Below are 18,150 nucleotides of genomic sequence, written 5' to 3'. Positions count from 1 at the left end.
ATGAATAGACCACAGAGAAGAGATGTTAGGGATAGGCTGCCTAAAGTTGTCGAGAAGAGGGCGCCGATCCAAACCATCACCGTCGATTCGGAAGAGTTTGACAGGATTACTAGAAATTGGGTCGGTTTGGAAAACCTTGCTGGTAAGTTAGGCTTGATACAATCCAAGATATTGCCCCCCCAACAAAGTTGAATATAGTGGTCAACTAACATTTTACTCATAGGTATTACCAATACCATAGGACATGCAACTACTCTATCAACAATCCCTCGTGCAAAGTCCTCTAGCTCACCACAAAGCCTAGTAGAGACTACACCCACACTAACCGTAAAGACGCCTGAGAGCAAACCAGCTCTTCCAATTGCAGAGCCAGTAACCAGAACTGTAGTTACAATTGGTTTTACACAGCCCATTACTTCCCCTCATCCATATTCGACATCAAAACCGGCGGCACGTCAAGACACAGCTACAACTTCTGTCGCTCACCAAACCCAATCATCTGCACACTCGAAACCAGATGATCAGCACCATGATCATGTAGCAGGTATTGTGGTGGGGCTCGTAGCTGCTGGTATAACCTCAGCAATCGTTCTACTTGTTGGCTTTTTCTTCTTCTGTAGGTATAGAAGAAGGAGGGAGCTAGCAAAGGGCGAAGAAGGGGAAGTTGGTAGGAAATCTGGGAGTTTCGGGCGGGGAGCTAAGAGAAGCGCATCCCAGAACAGTGCCGAAAGCAAGAGAAAACTGTTGGCTCGGACTACAACTAGGGAACAGAATGATGGAGGAAGCGAAGATGTAAGTTCACCATTAATCCGTGACAAATTATTTCTACTTATCTAACTTATGCCATCGCGTCCAGGAACATTGGAAGCCGGACGAAAAGGTCCACTACCCGCCATACCAGCACATCCCAAGGAACCTAGGGAGTGATCTTGCTGCTAATTCAGATCATTGTGACCACACATCAAGGGCTGTCAGCCCAAGCTCCGCGGATACTCCACTTCCAGAACTTCCTATCCGGCCTCCAACTGAAATTAGGAACACAGCTCCGAGGCATCGGCCTAGTCTTCCTATTGAGCTTCGTCCATTCAGTACGTCTACTAGGCCTGTCGCGGGGCTCACTCGCCCTCAAACCGCCTATGGCAATAATGGTCCAGGAAGATATATTATGTCTCCCAAAGCCCAAAGCGGCTGTGCTGTACGAAGGAGCAGCACTAAGACACATAAAAAGAAACCGCAGGCGCCTAGTGGGAGCCCTCGAGGGAGAGCCTATACATTAAATACAGTCGAAAGCCCAGAAAGACTTGCCCCCCTCGCTCGAAATACTGACATGTTCCCTTTTCCGTCACGATCGCATTCTCACTCACCGACCCCTGGTCTAAACCGGCGAGCATCAACATCATCTCAAAGGTACTCTATATTTCCTAAGGGGGAGAGGAAAGCATCCCTTGACGGATCTGTGGCCGGTAGCTCCACGAATGGAAAGGTAGCGGGCCTCAATATCCCTGGACATAGTGGTGCAAATACCCCTCGGGGTATTTCACGGGTCGCAAGTTCCAACAGTCTCCGTGAAGATGCCTCCGGAATTCCAACTGTTTGGATGAATGGTGCTGAAAGCCCCAAAGCAAGCCCTACACGTGTTCGAGTAGATGGTGCAAGTGGGCCGCCACCTGACTTCCAAGTCCCCCCAGTCTTTCCTATTTCAAGGAGGTCTGGGAAGCTGCAGATAGCAATTCCAGAATCTCCAATTGATGGTACCATCAAGAGTATCTCCTCAACAAATAGCTCTATTTTTGATACGTTCAAACGTAGTTCTGGACCATTGCCTATACCCGAGAAGTCACCTCTGAGACCTATCTCTCCGGGGTATTCAATAAAATCGAATTCTTCATCATTGGCACGATCTCCTTCTCCTTGCCTGACTGATGATTCTACAGAACCTGGGACACCAGGTAGAGTGCGCCGCCGAAATACCGGCTACAGGTCTCCTCGTCGACCTTCCGGTTCACCTCCACCAGCCCTTCCAACTCCCACGATTGCTCTCCCACAGGGCGACCTACGAGATGATAACAGCGTTACCGAAACTATCACGGATGAATCGCGTTCCCACAATACCATGTCTCTAGGAACTTGGAGCCAAATCACTTCGACAGCCAACACAAGGCCACATTCCTACAGTACAAATACCACAATGTCAAGACTATCCCTGGGAATGAAGGAGAAGGTAAATACGAGGTTTTCCGCCTCCCCGATCTATGAAAGTTACGATTCAGGTGAAATAGCTGCTTCGAGTAGGGATAGTTTCCTGCCAACATCCGATTCGCATGCTAAGCACCAGAGCTGTGCCGATCAAGCTGTAGACTCTTTCTTTCACGCCAACCGAAGCGGGACCAATATAAACCGTCTATCATTGGAAGATATTGAGTATATCGAACCAGAACTGGCTCGTTGTATCAGTATAACTTCAACCTCTGGATCGTGCAGGACAACTATTGAGTTTAAACCCAGTACCGAAAGCCTACATTCGAGAATGCTATCTAGAAGCACAATCCGCACAAACGACATGCGTCTCGAGGATATCGATTTGGAAACCTGCACAGATATTGAGGATGTTACCGCAACTTTCACCCGTAGCAACTCCATCGCGTCAGGATACACCTCTCGTTATGGACGACCAAGCCAACTAGGAGATACAATCGACAGCATAGACGTTGATATAAACAACTCCGTAATATCAAGTACCTACTCTCCAACTTTGTCAATGTATAACTTCTATTCATCAGGCTCCGCTAGATATTCAACATCAGTTGCTCCCCCGTCGAGTCGCTCACCTATCGCAGCTCGTAGAAATAGCATTGTTCCAAACATCAGTATCCCTCAGCCTCAGCTATATTCTCACCCGAGCGCCCAACTCGAAATTGACGATGTCGAAGAACTGGCACTTACCTCAGGATCTACGAACCCCGCGGGGGGTTCTTTGACATCTGCTACAAGCCCCCTAAGCTTCACTACTGCCAACAGCAGCGAAGTTTCATATTCCCCTCCACTGGATGCCGACATCGGGGCACCAATTCCGTTAAACGCGGCTGTTCCTATCCCAACCCCACAGATCTATTCTTCAAGCCAGGAAGATTTATCGCAGATGCACATAAATCCAACATTCAAGCGAAGAGGTAGCTACATGAGCTTCCACCCAGATCAAAGCTACTGCGATCTCAACTCCGCACTAAGCCATGCAACTGGGCCTGTACTGCTTGGGAAGCCATCTCAAAATAGCCTTGCTGTTAACAGTTTGTTTGGAGGCAGGTTTGACACACATGGGCTTAGTAGGAATATGAGTGCGGGAACTCTATCTACCCTTGATATGTCCAGCTTCCGCGATCTAGATACTGATAGAAGCATATCGAGTGGTCTACTAGAAAGCTCCTCGGATGAAAGTGGTAATAATGTTAGGAACAGTATGGCAAGTGATTCTAGCGAATCTGATACTAGTTCTATAGGTGAAAAGAGGAGAAGTAGGAGCCTCGGTGCCCTTACCACGCTGAAAAGGAAGAGGTCGACTGTTGTCAAGGATGTGAGAGGGAGATCAAGAGAGAGACGACTTGTCTAAATGTATGAGGACAGTTTCTATAGAGCGCAAGGCATTTGAGTAAGTGGAGATGAGGACGAAATGCTCCGGGTTATACACACTCAGTGCGCGGGAATAACAATTAATGTCGGGCCTTTCCAAATTTTCTTTTTAACAATCTTACAGTCTTTGGTTATCTCCTTTGTTTTTGATTTGTCTTGATACCTACTACAATCTCCTTTACCCATAACAGCGCTAGTTCGCCACCAAACGGTTTTCTTTCACACCCATATTATGCCTCGACGGCCTTGGTATATCACCTTTCAGGTTAATATTTAAAGTCTAATTCTGTACTAAATACTTGCAATACCTGCTTCCTGTTGTTGTTTTATTAATGATATCCGGTGCGAAAATCTTCAATTCGCAAAGCTTTGGAGGGTTTTAAACGAATGTACATAATAACCATTTCTTCTGTTGTTTCATAGTTGAACATACAAGTTTAAAATATAATAACATACACAGATCAACTAATTCCATAGATGTCTCGTGATACTTTGAGACTTCGGTAGTACATGTGCACAACCACGTCACAGACAACCCCAGAATCGAATACAGAATGCCTTGTAATAACATTGTTTCCATATGTCAATTACATCAATTGAAGAGGGTAAAAAAAAGATAAGAGGGCGGAATAGGGGGTCATGAAAAAAGAAGAAGTAAAATAAGATTCAGGAAGGAGAGAATAGAGCGATTTCGTGAACCAGCCTCCCCATATCCACAAAAAAAAGTTCGGATTTTCATACACTGCAGCACAAAAAGAAATCGTCGGGTTGTGCCTAAACCACTTATTAGACCAACTGCGAACAAAGAAAAAAACTTCATAAGCATCCCATAGCGCCATATTAAAAAGAACGGGTTCGTGCCCTGATATGAAATATATGTCATAAGAAAAAGGGAAGAAATAGAAAGAATCCATGAGCTCCTACGGCAAAGTGAAGCCCGGAACATTCGTCACTTTGATTTACCTCCACCTCTTTGGATTAATCCGAAGGCTCTCTCCGGTGAAAGTGGTGACGATGACGGTGCTTGTGTTCTTCACCATCCCCATCTTCTTCATGTTCGTACCGATCTTGGTACATCTCCTTGCTCTTCTCCCTTGCTTCTTCTCTTGCCCTTTCTCTGTATTCTTCCCATTTTTCGACGCCTCGAGTTTCAATCAGTTTATCCGCTTGTGCGGCAGCGAACGCTGCTAGGAGTTCTTTGGCTAAAGCATGGGATACCGGACGTCCTTGCTCGCGCTGGTGTTTCTGAAACTCTCGGAAAGCGGCAAATGCCGCTGCACCCGCAAGAAGTTCGTGACTACAATAAACCCGGGAATCGTTAGCAACAATAGTTTCGACTGTATTATCAGCCCTTAGAAAATAAAATCTAAGTTTAGACTATTCGTATTTGCAAATATTTACTCAATTATCCCATATGCGCACGGACACGTACCTGAGTCTGGCGTCGTGCTGGTGGTGGCCACTTCCCGTTGACTCGTTATCTGAGTCTTCTATAGAATAAGTTAGCCAACTGTCAATATGTAATTAAATAGAGCTATTAAAATCCCTACCTCCACTGTGATGATGCCCCATTGTTGATTTGGACTATATTTTCGAGATTCAGCTTGAGATGATTTCTCTGAAACTGGTTTTTTTTATTGGTAATTCAGCTTTACAGCTTTGTCGATATTTTGGATAGATGTTTGAGTAGCTGATATTTAGACCGAGTGTCACGTATAGATTTTAGACAATGGTAAATTTCGATACTCAAGAGGGTATTTCGATAGAGTAAATTTATTGGTTAGAGGATTGTATCTTTTTTTCGAGATTTAACTTAATTTCGTGTTGTATGTGTGGTGGATACTGCAGGGAGCGGCTGCGGGTCGGCCTGTTTTATAGGAAATTTACCGACTCGGGCCGACATATTATCATACCACCCCAGCCCTATATTTCAAAGCGACGTCGAAGTATTCTAGAGCCTATGACCAAATTCATCGGCATTCTACCTCCCGTGCGAAGCCCTGTGAGCTCGACCAAGTGCACAGCAGTGGCGTGACGCGCGATCGAGCTTACCTAGACGGGCGTAAAGCAGGAAGAGAGAGGGAAGAACTCCGAGAACTAATGGTCAGCGGTTATAGGCTTGAAACCATAGAGCTCTGTTACGCAGCCGAATTTACTTGAACTCAGGCCACTTTTCCTACCGACAAGGCCCAACCGATCCAACTTTTCATCAGGTTTCTGTTCCCTGCGTTTCCCCGGGTTTCGAGGACGACTCGACTCCGCAAGTGGGCCAAAATTTCCGAAAAAGCTTTTCTGAAAAGCCACTCGCGAATGAAATCCCTACATTAAAGATTTTCTCGGGTTCCACAAGGCTCTTAGCGTGCCCAGCCAACAGTTCTGACCCCAGAGTTCTCGACTTGGTGATTATCAAGTTAGAAATTGTGGCAATGTCCTTAAGCAGGTCTCGTGCTCGAAAATTTTATCAATTTTCATGAGTAAAGTGTTTACGGTTGAATATTAGAGGCGGATGTAGGCTCACACTTATCACATATAACGAGAGATGAACATGACAATGACTTGTAGCCTAAGCTATCAGGGAGTAACCTAGCGCTAAAAAAATATTGATTGGTCCCACCCAAGCTAATCCTAACAAATGATAACTGATATCTAGGTAGCTGGTTTATTCTAGATATAAGATACAAGGTCCATGTATAATTGACTAGATATGAAAGCCCGGGCTCCCTATTAGCCCGTGACCACGCTCCTGTCGTGATCATTTACCATCCCCCATGGTGGTGACGGTGATGGTGTTCAACATTTTCGTTGGGTGGATAATTTGGATCGTACTGAGGTTGGTTGCCATACTGCTGGTCGTAAAGATTTTTGGCGTTTTCTTCGGCTTGCTCCTTTAGTTTGTGCTTGTCCCATGCATCCAAACCTTTAGTCTCGAACAGCTTCTCGACTTCTGCGGCAGCGATGCCTCCGATAATTTCCTTCGCGACGCCATGTTTCACGGGCTCGCCAGATTCTCTTTGTCTCTTTTCCCATTCGTGGATTGCACCAAAGCTGGCAGCGCCGGCGAGAAGTTCATGACTGAGTTTTCCTTCGTGGTGCACCTGTTTATAGCTATCGTAGGCGTCGTCTATAACACAAAAAATTTTAAAATTAGCTAGGGTCCCCAAATAGGTGTATTTACACCTCAATTGATCCAGTTGACGCTACGGATATACTAGTGCAATAAAAAAAAACCAAAGTACGTACCGTAGTTAGACATATTGGATGAAAGTTGAGAGTTTGAGGGAATATATATGATCAAATCAGGAAATATCCGAAATCGGGTAAGATGTGTTGGTTACACAGGATTTTGTGAGATCTACTTGATTATGTGGATGGAATGGAAAGTGATGATCTGTTTTCTGTTCAATTGATCAGTTGATTCCCTAGGCTTTTATATTACTGCTCGAAGCCATTATCGGTACACCCCGCACCAGCTCAGCTTCGAAGAAAGCGTAGTATTGCCGCCCTCAGCTCGTACGGACATAACAGAGCGAGGCAGTATACGTACATGTCGCTTTCAGGTAAAGTGATACATTTCGTCATAGCACCCTGTCCAATGCAAACTCTCGTACGTTCACAGCGTTGTTCGGCCGGAGTTGCTGAGTAGGACTAAACCAGCAAGCGGGACAGTACATTTGCATCTCAGCTACAAGGGAGAACAACATCGAGGGAATAATATCGGGACGCGCGTTCAGCGACTTTTTCCAACCCTAGTTCTATAATTGAATCTACTGTCTTACTAAATAAAGGAAGCAGCCGAAGAGGGGTTTTCAGCTCCTTGTTAGTTGTTATTGGGTGGAGGTTTCCTGTGAGGGTCCTCGAGCAGGGGTCCATCTGCAGAGCTAAGCTTTCGTATCCAAGAAAAACTTGCGTGGGCCAAGGCGGGTCCGGGAGGGGTCGGATTTTACCCTAGTAACTAAACTAGGATTTCAACCAAGTTCGTTCAATTGATCGAAGTGGAAGTTGCCTGATATTTTTACCTTCTACCACCTTCATCAATGTTGTGTCCAAAATATGGGCCGGCTAGATCGGCAAGCAGTGCCACTGAGAAAGATTCCGAATTTAGTAAGAAGCTATAAGTAAAATATCCTAAATGTACCCTCGAGGAAGATGCAGATATTGCGCTATGCGTAGCACGGTGCTCCATGCAGCCTTGAGTACTATGACCGATAGCTAGTGGTCCGTCTATATAGGTGAGGAGTAATCAATTGAGGTCAATTACTCCTATTATAACCCGTGCCACAACGGTAGGGTGTGTATAAATGTTACTGGAGAAAAACCCGGGGTATCAAAGCTAAGAATGCACATTCTTGTACTAGTTGGAAAGGGTTAACTAGCATATGCATATCATGATCGTATTTTTGATTGGTAGTGATATACAGTTAATGCATTTTAGGGTGTGTGTAAATGCAGATGATCAGCTTCGAATGAGGGAGTATGTAAGCACATCGGCATCGAGTTACACTACAGTATCCCAGCTGCAGGGTTAAATCTCCAAAAATTGTCCTAATGTATATCGTATTTAAGCTATAGCCAGTCAATTGGATTCACGTCATTATTTTTAACATTTTTAAGTAATCATGTTGACAATGCGTCGGTGTTACTCTTAATAGCATTGATTATCGAACAATCTCACTCTTGAATGTAGAGATGAACACTATCGGTGTAAATGTCTCATTAAGGCTTGCATCTCCCCTCTTTTTATTCCATATTTTATAATTATATATATGATTTTTCAGTTCTCGTATCGAGATTCCATTCTTTAGCCGAATCCTATTGGTTGAGAGAATGTTAATATGTCTATAATTTATAAATAAATCATATCGCTACTTACAGTAAATGAATATCAATACCCACGTTTCTCTATTCTCGCCGTGGATTAACGTATGTATTACAGGAACAGTGTTCACGGCAAGAAAGGTATGATTTGAGCAAGTCAAAAGAGATCCGTTACTTAACTATTTTCGAAGACTTTGCCCACTGTAAATCGGGAAAAAACAACAAAAAACAATCAGGTATAAGCCTTCCATCATGCCTTGCTTGGACTTAAGGTATTCATATGAAAATGATCATCAATCGATTAATTAGCATTGGTACTTACATTCGAATATTCGGCCCGCATAAAATAATGGTCGCTTAATATGTAGAGTACTTCGGGTATCGCAGGGCTCCCTTGCGAGTGGAAGGCCATATTAAGCCCACCTATTAAAGTTCATAAGACTAAGCCTAGGGTCTTACAATAGGTATATAGCACTTTATGCCATCTATGTGAGTACATGTGAGTATATTTTTGTTGACACTGAACTCACTACGATAAACCGTGGACACGCTAGAACCTTCGAGCCTTCAAAGGTGCCGTGTTGTGGAAGATCTGAAATCAGACCCTGCAACCGCATAAATCTGAAACCGCATCTTCGCCAAAACGGAACAGGTCGATGGAGGCTGGATTTTCGAAGGGGCACTCGGATCCCACTTGGAGAAAGTCCTGCAGACTCTCAAACAACAAGATCAACAGATATGGAAGGAATCATTGTTGAATTGTCACGCCATGCCCTACCTCAAACATTCGATTGGCCAATCGTCAATTGCAAGGCCTCTCACTTATGATGGGGACTTGTCGACACTTGCAATGGGTTCACGACAATACCCGTGAAATCTCCAATTATGCGAGGTATCCACACGCATGGGCTAGTTTGGATATAACTAGGTAAAAATTTGGGACAACCATGGTATCTATGCGTAGGATATTGCTGCAAAGGCAAATCGGTGTCCCCTCGCCGCAGCGCTTTCCTATCTCTATCGGCCAATTAATTGGTTTACAAAAGCTTCCACCACAGATATGCAAAAATCCCACAGTGGCAAACCCCCCACTAGGCTCCTATGCCGTCAGAGGCGCCAACGTGCTACCTGGTGCATTGTGACCTACGTATACAATCGATATCGGGCAAAGATCTGAAAAGTGCTAAGATCTCGGATGGTTGGCGACTTTATATGACCGTGGATCCAATAGGCTTGGGCAACATGACTTGGTTTATGTAAGTACAACGAACAGGATTTTCGCCGGCAAAGCGATATGCGGAGCCGCCAATATCATAAAAAGGTATACCCCTGAAAGTATGGCCTATATACATGTAGGAATCGAAGATAGAGAGACTATTGGTACTCCATACAGTGTGGCAGATATCAGTCTCCAGTCGACGGTCCTCTTGGTGCTTCTCAAACTTCGAGCGTTTTTAGATCCATGGACCGTACCGCTGTCCGATCCGTCGACCAAACCAACTGCAAGCTCGCTGAACAGTTAACGTATAACGGCTCCACTTTGTATCCATCTAAGGCGGAAAAGATCCCGTCATGACAAGCCCAAGTTTCCACCGCTACATCTCGTGCATCACGAAGCCTGGAGTTGGTCAACCTCCAAACGAAAATTCCCAGCTTTTGCAAACGGAAGAAATCTTTGGTCCCTGGTTTCGTTGGGGTCTGTTGCCGAGATGGAACAACAGGGGCGGACCTGTCAACGAGATGCAAGACATCAACGCCTCCTTCTTTTAGGCGAGGCTGTATCATGCAGAACCCTTAACCGCTCCAGGCCCAGATTCAGGTATCCTCCTACTCGTAACTCTGCCCTAAAACGGCGCGGACTCGAAGAAGGACTTTTTTTTTTCTGTTCCTGTCACAGATAACCTTGCTTTAGGTGTCGGTCGAGTTTTGAGGTGTGCATGAAGTACGCATATCAGCTATCTTTTTGGGATTGTTGCGGCCTGAGCAAACTATTAGGTCGTAGCATCATGCAGTTGGTAGTTTCCAGTGCAGCTCATAAAAGAAACTGTGGATTCGTCAGCATGAATATTTCTTTTGCTACCAAGCTCGTACTACGCTTATTTGCATGCTCCTCGGTCTCAGCGCTTGAGCGCAAGGACTTTGCCGATTCATAAAGGATATTGCATTCCCTCCACCCTGCGTAGCGGGAAATATTTGGATACAAGGACTGTGTATTATTATTTCCTATACTCTTTACTATATTCTCCCTGGTAAAATTTTAAAGGACAAAAGAGACCTGAATAACATCGAGGGGAAAATAAGAGTAAAGTCTAATACTCACCAGATTCATTACCCTCTGGTACAAATTCTCTCCGAGTTTCGAAGCAAGACTTTTTCCCTGGTGTCCAATCCTCGAAGCAGACTAACTCTAAACCAATCGACGGAACAACGTATGCACATTGGCAATGCAGCATGCCGTCCACTAAAATTTCATTGGAATAGTCTCGGTTTGGAGTAGATCTAATATATACCTGCCCTGAAACTTAGGATCTCGGTTCCTGGGTTTTCGGAACCATACTTTCAATTTAATTACTCGCCAGCGTTATACACATTGGACATCCGACGTCGACATTTGCTTACAATTCCAACAACTCAACCTTGAACTTTGTCTCAACAGCAGAAATTAGTGCAGGAAATTTCGGCTTCAAATTCTTATTTCTATTGCACAGGTCGACCCAGACCTTTATTAAACCGAATTTTGATAGACTCAGCCATTATTGCGTTCTTCGACATGCATTGATTTATTATGTTCCTGCGATATCAAACTGGAAGGGGAGAGGAAGGGAGAAATATACAACAAAACCAACACGATGGAGAAATATTGAGGGGGACGGGTCTGAATCTATCCCATACACGACTAGAACCCCGACAAGAAGTAGCCTCGACGAGCATAAGTTCCTCGGGCGGTGGCACCAGTTTTCTAGTTCCAGATTCTGTTATAATGGAGTCGTCAACTACATATACGAACCCGGGGTTCATTATTGTACCCCAGTTAACCACCCTCACTGAATCCGGGTCTGTCATCGTCAAGAGCCAGATTACAGTTGCGAATATCCCTGCGGAACAAAGCATTAGACCTTCCCCTGATGATAATGGCATAAACCTTACAGCCCTTCTGACGGATACTGCACCAACTCCTTCACCGCGACCCACAATGTCATCAATGACAACTACATACAGAACAACATCGTCCGTGGCGACAAGATCACCAACTAGTACATCTAGTCCAGGGAAAAGTGAATCGGACGAAGGGGTCAGCCCGATTCTTATTTTCGTCGTAGTGCTGGTCATTGCTATTGGAGTTATCCTCTCCACAGTTAGTATTATTTTATATCGACGATCTAAGAAGCGTCATCAAAAGATACTAGAAGAACGCAAGTTGGAGAAGGCTGCTACTACACTTCGTCCATTCGTTATGACTCCGTCCGGAGGAAGACATGAATCATTGCCTGCCCTACCTCCACAGTCTCCACCCTCTCCACCATCTCAACCATCACTACCATCACTACCATCTCAACCGTCTCCTCCAGTAGTGGAAAGAAAGGAATCTGGCAGGATGCGGAAACCCAGTTCGCTACTTCCATCACCGCTTCATGAATTCCCCCATGCAGACTTCCCTGTTCCACCAATGATACCAAGAAAAAACCCGTCAAGACCACGAATACCTATTGTACCAATACCAGTTGAGTACGACACAACAATACCAGTAACACCACCTTTAAACTTTAAGCCTCGAGGTCTTCCTGAGACACCGTCAGCATCGAGTAGCCAAGGCTCTCAATTACGAATAGACCCCATAACACGGGTCCCCAAATTATCGATAGAGACATCACGACAACGACTACCATCATCATCCTCACTTTCTATACCCTCGCCAGGCTCTCGGAACAAGAGCCTCGTAAGCCTGGAGTCGGCGATTGACCCCGACCTTAGTTTTACTGTGCATGGCACTTCGAGATTATCTACACAAGTCGGCGAAGGATCGCACGAGAATCACTATAACAGTTTTACATACTGGGGCGATTATGATTTCTCAAGAAGACCATTCAGCCGGAGGAGAAGTACACATGCCTCACCAACGGTGACAAGCCCACGTCTTAGCCCCTTAGGGGAGAATTCTGTCTGGGAAGACGCGTTGATGGATGTTGATTATGACTCCAGAACCCCGACAGAAACTGGAGGGAGTCCTAGACGTTAACTTCAACGAACAATATCTCGTATCTTCCGAAAGATACATGTCAAGATCTACAAATATACCTGAATGTACGAACGGCGTTTTGGATTGGTATGGGTCTGATACAGGCTACTCACAGAGAAGTTCATTCTGCCTCGATCATACGCATACTTTTTTTTTTTTACAAAAAATATTTTACACGTCTATTTCTCAGTTTTCTAGTCATGTTCGGAAATTTTACCTTGAACCAACATACACCATTTCCTTTGTTTGAGATACCACGAGGGGGCATTGTTAGCATTTCCGAGGGGCGTTCAATTACTTCTTCATCTTGTTTCTATACCATCCCTTGCATGTTTCTCAAGTTTCGCTTTTGATATTCCAATAATGTCCACCATTCCAAAAAGGCGTGGCTAAGCGTCTCGATTTGCCTGACTGTACCGGTTTGAGCTGAGTAGAGTCTTCTGTACATAATTACTTAGCTACCGCAGTTTCGATCAACAGATCGAACTCAAAGTATAATGAATATACTGTATATATAACCAGGAATTTTACATATATGCCTTGTCATCACAGTTGCCGAAGTCTTGGAGCCTCTGAACCATGGTATACAGAGTTACATAGCATTATATTACTTGCACTGGGACGAGCCGCACCGACAGTACCAAGGCCGCCCATGGCCACCAATCGGCGTAAACGGCAGCCATCCGCCAGAAAAAAAGTTTTGTTTCCGATTTACGTGTGCATTCCCTGGTCGCAGTTATCTATCTGCTGCAAAGCGAAAGCGGCCGCTCGTGGCAAAAGGAGAGAACGAGGGAGAAATGTTTTTTTTCCCCTTCTCATTCCCCACGAAGCAAACCTCGTATTGGTGTGTCTTACTTTTCTTCTTCTTTTCGCTGCCAATATAAAGGAAGGAAGATGGAATATAGTGTGGCAAAACATAAATCGTTGGATTCCGCCAGTTCCAGCACATATAGCTCGGACGTTTATCGTATGACAGTTGTATAGTGGGGACCATTCTGCTAGAGCTCGCCGGGTGTTGGCTCTTTTTCTTCTGTGGCTTCCACACTTTTAAATCTTAAGAATTTTTTCTAATCACCCTCTCAGAGATTGACAGTAGGATATAGGATCTTTTCAATTATTCGTGTCCCTTTCCCGCGAAAGCAAGGTGCACCGGTATGGTTCTTCGCAAAGGAGCGATCAAATAGCGTGAAGAGCTGTCGACAAAGACGGGGGGAACTCGGGAGAGTGTGTAAATAGAAATGAAGGCCCTTACGAGAATTAGCTCCGGGTCTCTGTGGCTTGTTAATGGCTTTCAACTTGACTTGTAACAGGTTGAATACTAATACCCATGCGAAGACCAATGGTAACGTTATCCTAAAATGGCCTTTTGGGATGGTGCGGATTTTGACAGGGGAGAACCAGACTTCCCGTGTGTTTGTATATACATGTACCTAGGTACATAAGTGAGTGTGACTATAGCTCGAAGCTTTCTTTTCTGATACAGAGGATATAAGGGTCAGATCCGTAGCAAGGGCATTATATTACTCTGCTTATTCCGCCTGCTGACAGGGTTAGTTGACACTATTGATCACTCTGACAGTGTAGCTACATGCAGAGTATTATTACGGGAGAAAACAATAATTCTATACGGATTGGAGGTGAAGATATAGGGTCCTATGAGGCAGACTAGTTGCGGGATACGTATCTAGAAACAAGAACCCTTAGGAACCCCTCCGGCCTCTGCGGTGAGACGACGAGCTGGGTGACGGATAGGATGTAGGAGTATACGATTTTATACGAGTACCTAACAGGGGCAAAATACCGCGTGCTACATGCATAGTGTATGAGTATTCTGCAGGCCATCTCCGAACTCGCGACAAGGCACCCGCAAAGCTGGCCATCTTTGGTCTGACCGTTGAATGTACAGCTCGAGGTTTCGGTCGATTTTATTAACTACGTTAGTCCTAGTTGAAACTGTCTAGGGCCATTGCAATTGATAATTGAGGTGGAGCAATTACACACTGATATAAGCCTATGTAATTTTCGAACTGCTCAAACGATGAGTTTTCTTTGATAACGTAAAAAAACAAAACAGAAGGAACAAAGTCGGAGGGTTCACAAGCAGAAATAAGGGGTTCTGCCCTGGAGAATAACATGGGCATAGTTATCACTATCATGGGCAAAGTACCCACAACCTTGTCAGATATGCAGGTACCGCTCACATTCCCGTGTTGGACTTCGGTTAAATTCCACCCGGCAGGCTGTGATGCTTCCACAAGGGAAATCGAGTGAACAGGTGGGCCGCGATTAATATTAATCTCGCCAGAAAGGTAATCGGGAAACCCCCCAATTTTGAAAATATGAAGAGGAAAGAGAAATCTTTGATCTCCACAACTTGCTCTCCACTTCAGAACATTATTGTTTCGGGCACGAGCGTGCTATATCGATATATGCCAGTACTCCATAGTTTTAAGGGAAATTGCAAAAACTTGTTACTCAGAACATAGTTGTAGAGTGGGAGGCGGAAGCATATTGCATTATTCGGCAATTTGAAAGAAGCTTTGGCCATTCACAGGAACCGAAGAACCGAATCTTATAATATCACGGATCATAAATGTATAAGATCGCTGGTGGGAGAGGGAAAACGGCGACCGAGGCTACAAGTTGCGTTTGGCTGTTCCTGAGAGGGGTTAATCTTCAATGAGGAAAGCGGGCGGATGAGAGATATTGCAGCCGGCGGCCTGGTAGTTTCCAGTACAAAGCATCAAAACTGAGAATATCTGTAAAAAGACCATGGCCCATAATGAAAATTTCATTCTAGTGTATATTGGTAATTTGATCATTGGGGCGGCTGGAGCTTTTCTATTCGAGACATTTAATAGGCGGTACCAATTCCATGGGAAGTGCCTTTTGGTGGAAGAAGATCAACGGCAATCGACTGAGGCGGCAGAACATTTCGGTAAATTCGTCAGCTGAAGGCGGGTGGCATGGAATATCTCCTTGAGGATGTTGACCACTAACTCCCCGAGCATCAATGACGACGATAGCGGGGTTGAATTCTGACTACTACTCACCGGGTCTCTATTTGTGCGCACATGGAATGGAAAGATGTATGGCGGGAACTTCCGTAGGTGTATTTGGAGCAATTGAGCCTCTTTAGCCGGCCCATTCCACGGAAGCGTTTGACGATTGATTCGCTGAGAATGTGTGCATATTCAGAAGGTGGTTTTGTATTAAAAGTGAACCTCTAGGCTATTGGAATTAGTTTTGGGGGGTTTTTCCCCTTCCCCTCCATTCGGCCTTCTGGAAAAATGGAAAATTCTGGACTTTCTGTCAAATTCCGGCATCGCCGCGAAACATGAAGGGATGATCTTGTCGTTACGGAGTAATGGGTCCCAAGTCTAGTATCCCGGAACTCTGTTTTCCGCTGGGGAAAGTAATAAACATACAGTTATCAAGACGGTTGGCGGTTTGGTCATATTAAGACTTTGGGAAGCATTATGCGCTTGGTCCTCTACCGGATCGAGGGCCGAAATGAAAGATCTCTCATCCGATCCTCAAGAAGGAGTGATTCTAGGATGCAAATAAGGTGCGGCAAAGGAGCGTATTCAAGGAGGATGGCAATTAACAAGCAGCGGATATGTACGCAAACCTCGAACCTTTCTCCACTCTGTAAAAGCGATCGACACCTCTAGGCTGAGGAGGTAGTGACATTCCTTAAACAGCTGTGACGCAAGCACAAGGCGGATAACATGAGATAGTAGGGCAGATCATATTCAAGTATGGTTAGATAGTCTGCGGGTGTTTCGTTTCTGCTAGGCCTATCGAAATGTCGATGTTGAGATTCAAACTTCTATGAATCGATTCTAGCCATGCATTGCATAGTGTTCTCATATGCTCATGTTGCCGATTGCAATGGATATTTAATATTTCCACGTGATGCATCGATGCATAATAGGACCAAGAGTTACCAAGTTAAACACCCGTTTCAGGAACTGCCTTAGGCAAACCTGGCTGAGGTGTGGACAGACCGCTTTGAATTCTGCGGCATATCGTCGACTTTGCGGGGTCTCGTCTATCGTCACTGTCTGTGTACATGCATACTGCTTAGGTAGTTATGACTGGGGAGTTGATAGTTCGTTTTTGTTCAAGGTCATGCATCGCAGGACGGGCTGCCCACAAGCCAAGTAAGCAAGATATGTACTTTGTGCTATTGCTTGCGGGCTATGGAACAACCAGAACGATCGAGGATAAGGTCCGTAAGAAAAGGAGAACGGCATACACATCTCCTGGAGACTTACTCTGTAAATCAAACCGCAACTTGTCGGGATCCCTGGACCCTGTTCCTGGGAGTGGGTTGATGATGGCCTAAACTCACATTTGACATATCGTCTCGAGGTGCGGAGGGTATTGCGATATTGGGAGTGCCCTGAAGAAAGAAAGAAAGAAAGAAGAAAAGAAAGGCTTGGGAGATGTGTTATCGACAAAAAAAAAAATTTGGACTTCATTAGTCCCTTCTCCAGCTTAAGCCATCGCTTCAGCAATGTGACCGACGCTTCCTTTTTCCGGACTCAGGCTGGATTTACGAGGGGAGATGGGGCGCCCCTATTCCCTCTCGAGCATAGCCAATGTCCCTCTTCCTCCGATGGTTTAATGGTACCAAAGCACTGGATTTGCGAGGCCCAGCATGGTGTCCACAAGTAATGTAAAAGATGCACCAATGGAATGGGTTGTTATAACCGTGACCGTGACTCCGGGACGGGAAGGGGGAGTGACGGTTCAATATGATGAAAACCCTTCAACCTTTGCTTTCCGGGTTTGAGTTTTGCTTTCAAACAAATCCACACTATGATGCTTGCTTGTCACAGAAAATGTCATTTTCATATGCCTTGACTATTTGTTTGGCAATGTGACTAAGCTGCGGTACCGAAATATCTGCAGGTGTCGTTTGGGGCTTTTGAGCATTCAAGATAATGGCTCGCATTTTCGTATCTGAGCGAGAATGAATCAAATTGCCTTCCGCTAGAGGGGCGATTGCCTACTGGGTCCTTTGAGAACCCCTGTATTGTAAATTTTCTCTTCCCGATAGTAGACCAGGAGTATTCCATTCACAAGGAAGCTTTCCTTGCCCCTAACTCGATCAACTTGATAGTCCCTTTTTTGCCAAGCTTCGATGCATCAAATAGGGAACGACAGAAATTTTCAGAGGAAGTCGTGGATAGTGGCGACCCGTTTTTTTTTTGAACCCACTTCCCAAGCACAAAAGTGGAGACCGATGGGGGCCACCGGAACCTTGCACCAGCTCTGCAGCAAGCCTTCGTTGCTCGCCAAGTCGCGCCCACACCTACGATTAAGTGTTTGCTTGGGCCGTCACACACAAAATGACCCTCTTGTTTGTTCACATCCGATTGAGCGTCCCCGCTCATTCCAGCGATCTGGATCTAGAAGGGTTTGATGGATATGTTATGTTAGGGTTCGAGGTTTGATAGATT

The 18,150-nt window shown here is 45.1% G+C and overlaps 4 protein-coding genes across 4 annotated transcripts; 2 read left to right on the top strand and 2 right to left on the bottom strand.

Moving 5' to 3' along the window:
• On the top strand, window positions 1-3,607 carry AOL_s00054g212 (uncharacterized protein; the record flags this gene model as incomplete). Its single annotated transcript, XM_011121528.1, has 3 exons — window positions 1-142; window positions 224-792; window positions 857-3,607. The coding sequence occupies 3 exons, from the start codon at window positions 1-3 to the stop codon at window positions 3,605-3,607; spliced, it is 3,462 nt and encodes a 1,153-aa protein (XP_011119830.1).
• A 998-nt stretch (window positions 3,608-4,605) lies between these two features.
• On the bottom strand, window positions 4,606-5,199 carry AOL_s00054g211 (uncharacterized protein; the record flags this gene model as incomplete). Its single annotated transcript, XM_011121527.1, has 3 exons — window positions 4,606-4,924; window positions 5,060-5,117; window positions 5,178-5,199. The coding sequence occupies 3 exons, from the start codon at window positions 5,197-5,199 to the stop codon at window positions 4,606-4,608; spliced, it is 399 nt and encodes a 132-aa protein (XP_011119829.1).
• A 1,184-nt stretch (window positions 5,200-6,383) lies between these two features.
• On the bottom strand, window positions 6,384-6,880 carry AOL_s00054g210 (uncharacterized protein; the record flags this gene model as incomplete). The annotated part of the gene is made up of 2 exons (XM_011121526.1): window positions 6,384-6,748; window positions 6,868-6,880. 2 exons carry the CDS (start codon window positions 6,878-6,880, stop codon window positions 6,384-6,386), a joined length of 378 nt encoding a protein of 125 aa, XP_011119828.1.
• Window positions 6,881-11,227: 4,347 nt separating this feature from the next.
• On the top strand, window positions 11,228-12,679 carry AOL_s00054g209 (uncharacterized protein; the record flags this gene model as incomplete). Its single annotated transcript, XM_011121525.1, has 1 exon — window positions 11,228-12,679. One exon carries the CDS (start codon window positions 11,228-11,230, stop codon window positions 12,677-12,679), a length of 1,452 nt encoding a protein of 483 aa, XP_011119827.1.
• Between the last annotated feature and the right edge of the window lie 5,471 nt (window positions 12,680-18,150).

Source organism: Orbilia oligospora, assembly GCF_000225545.1.
Source record: "Orbilia oligospora ATCC 24927 unplaced genomic scaffold scaffold00054, whole genome shotgun sequence".
NCBI lineage: Eukaryota > Fungi > Ascomycota > Orbiliomycetes > Orbiliales > Orbiliaceae > Orbilia > Orbilia oligospora.
This window is presented reverse-complemented; position numbering and strand designations above follow the sequence as displayed.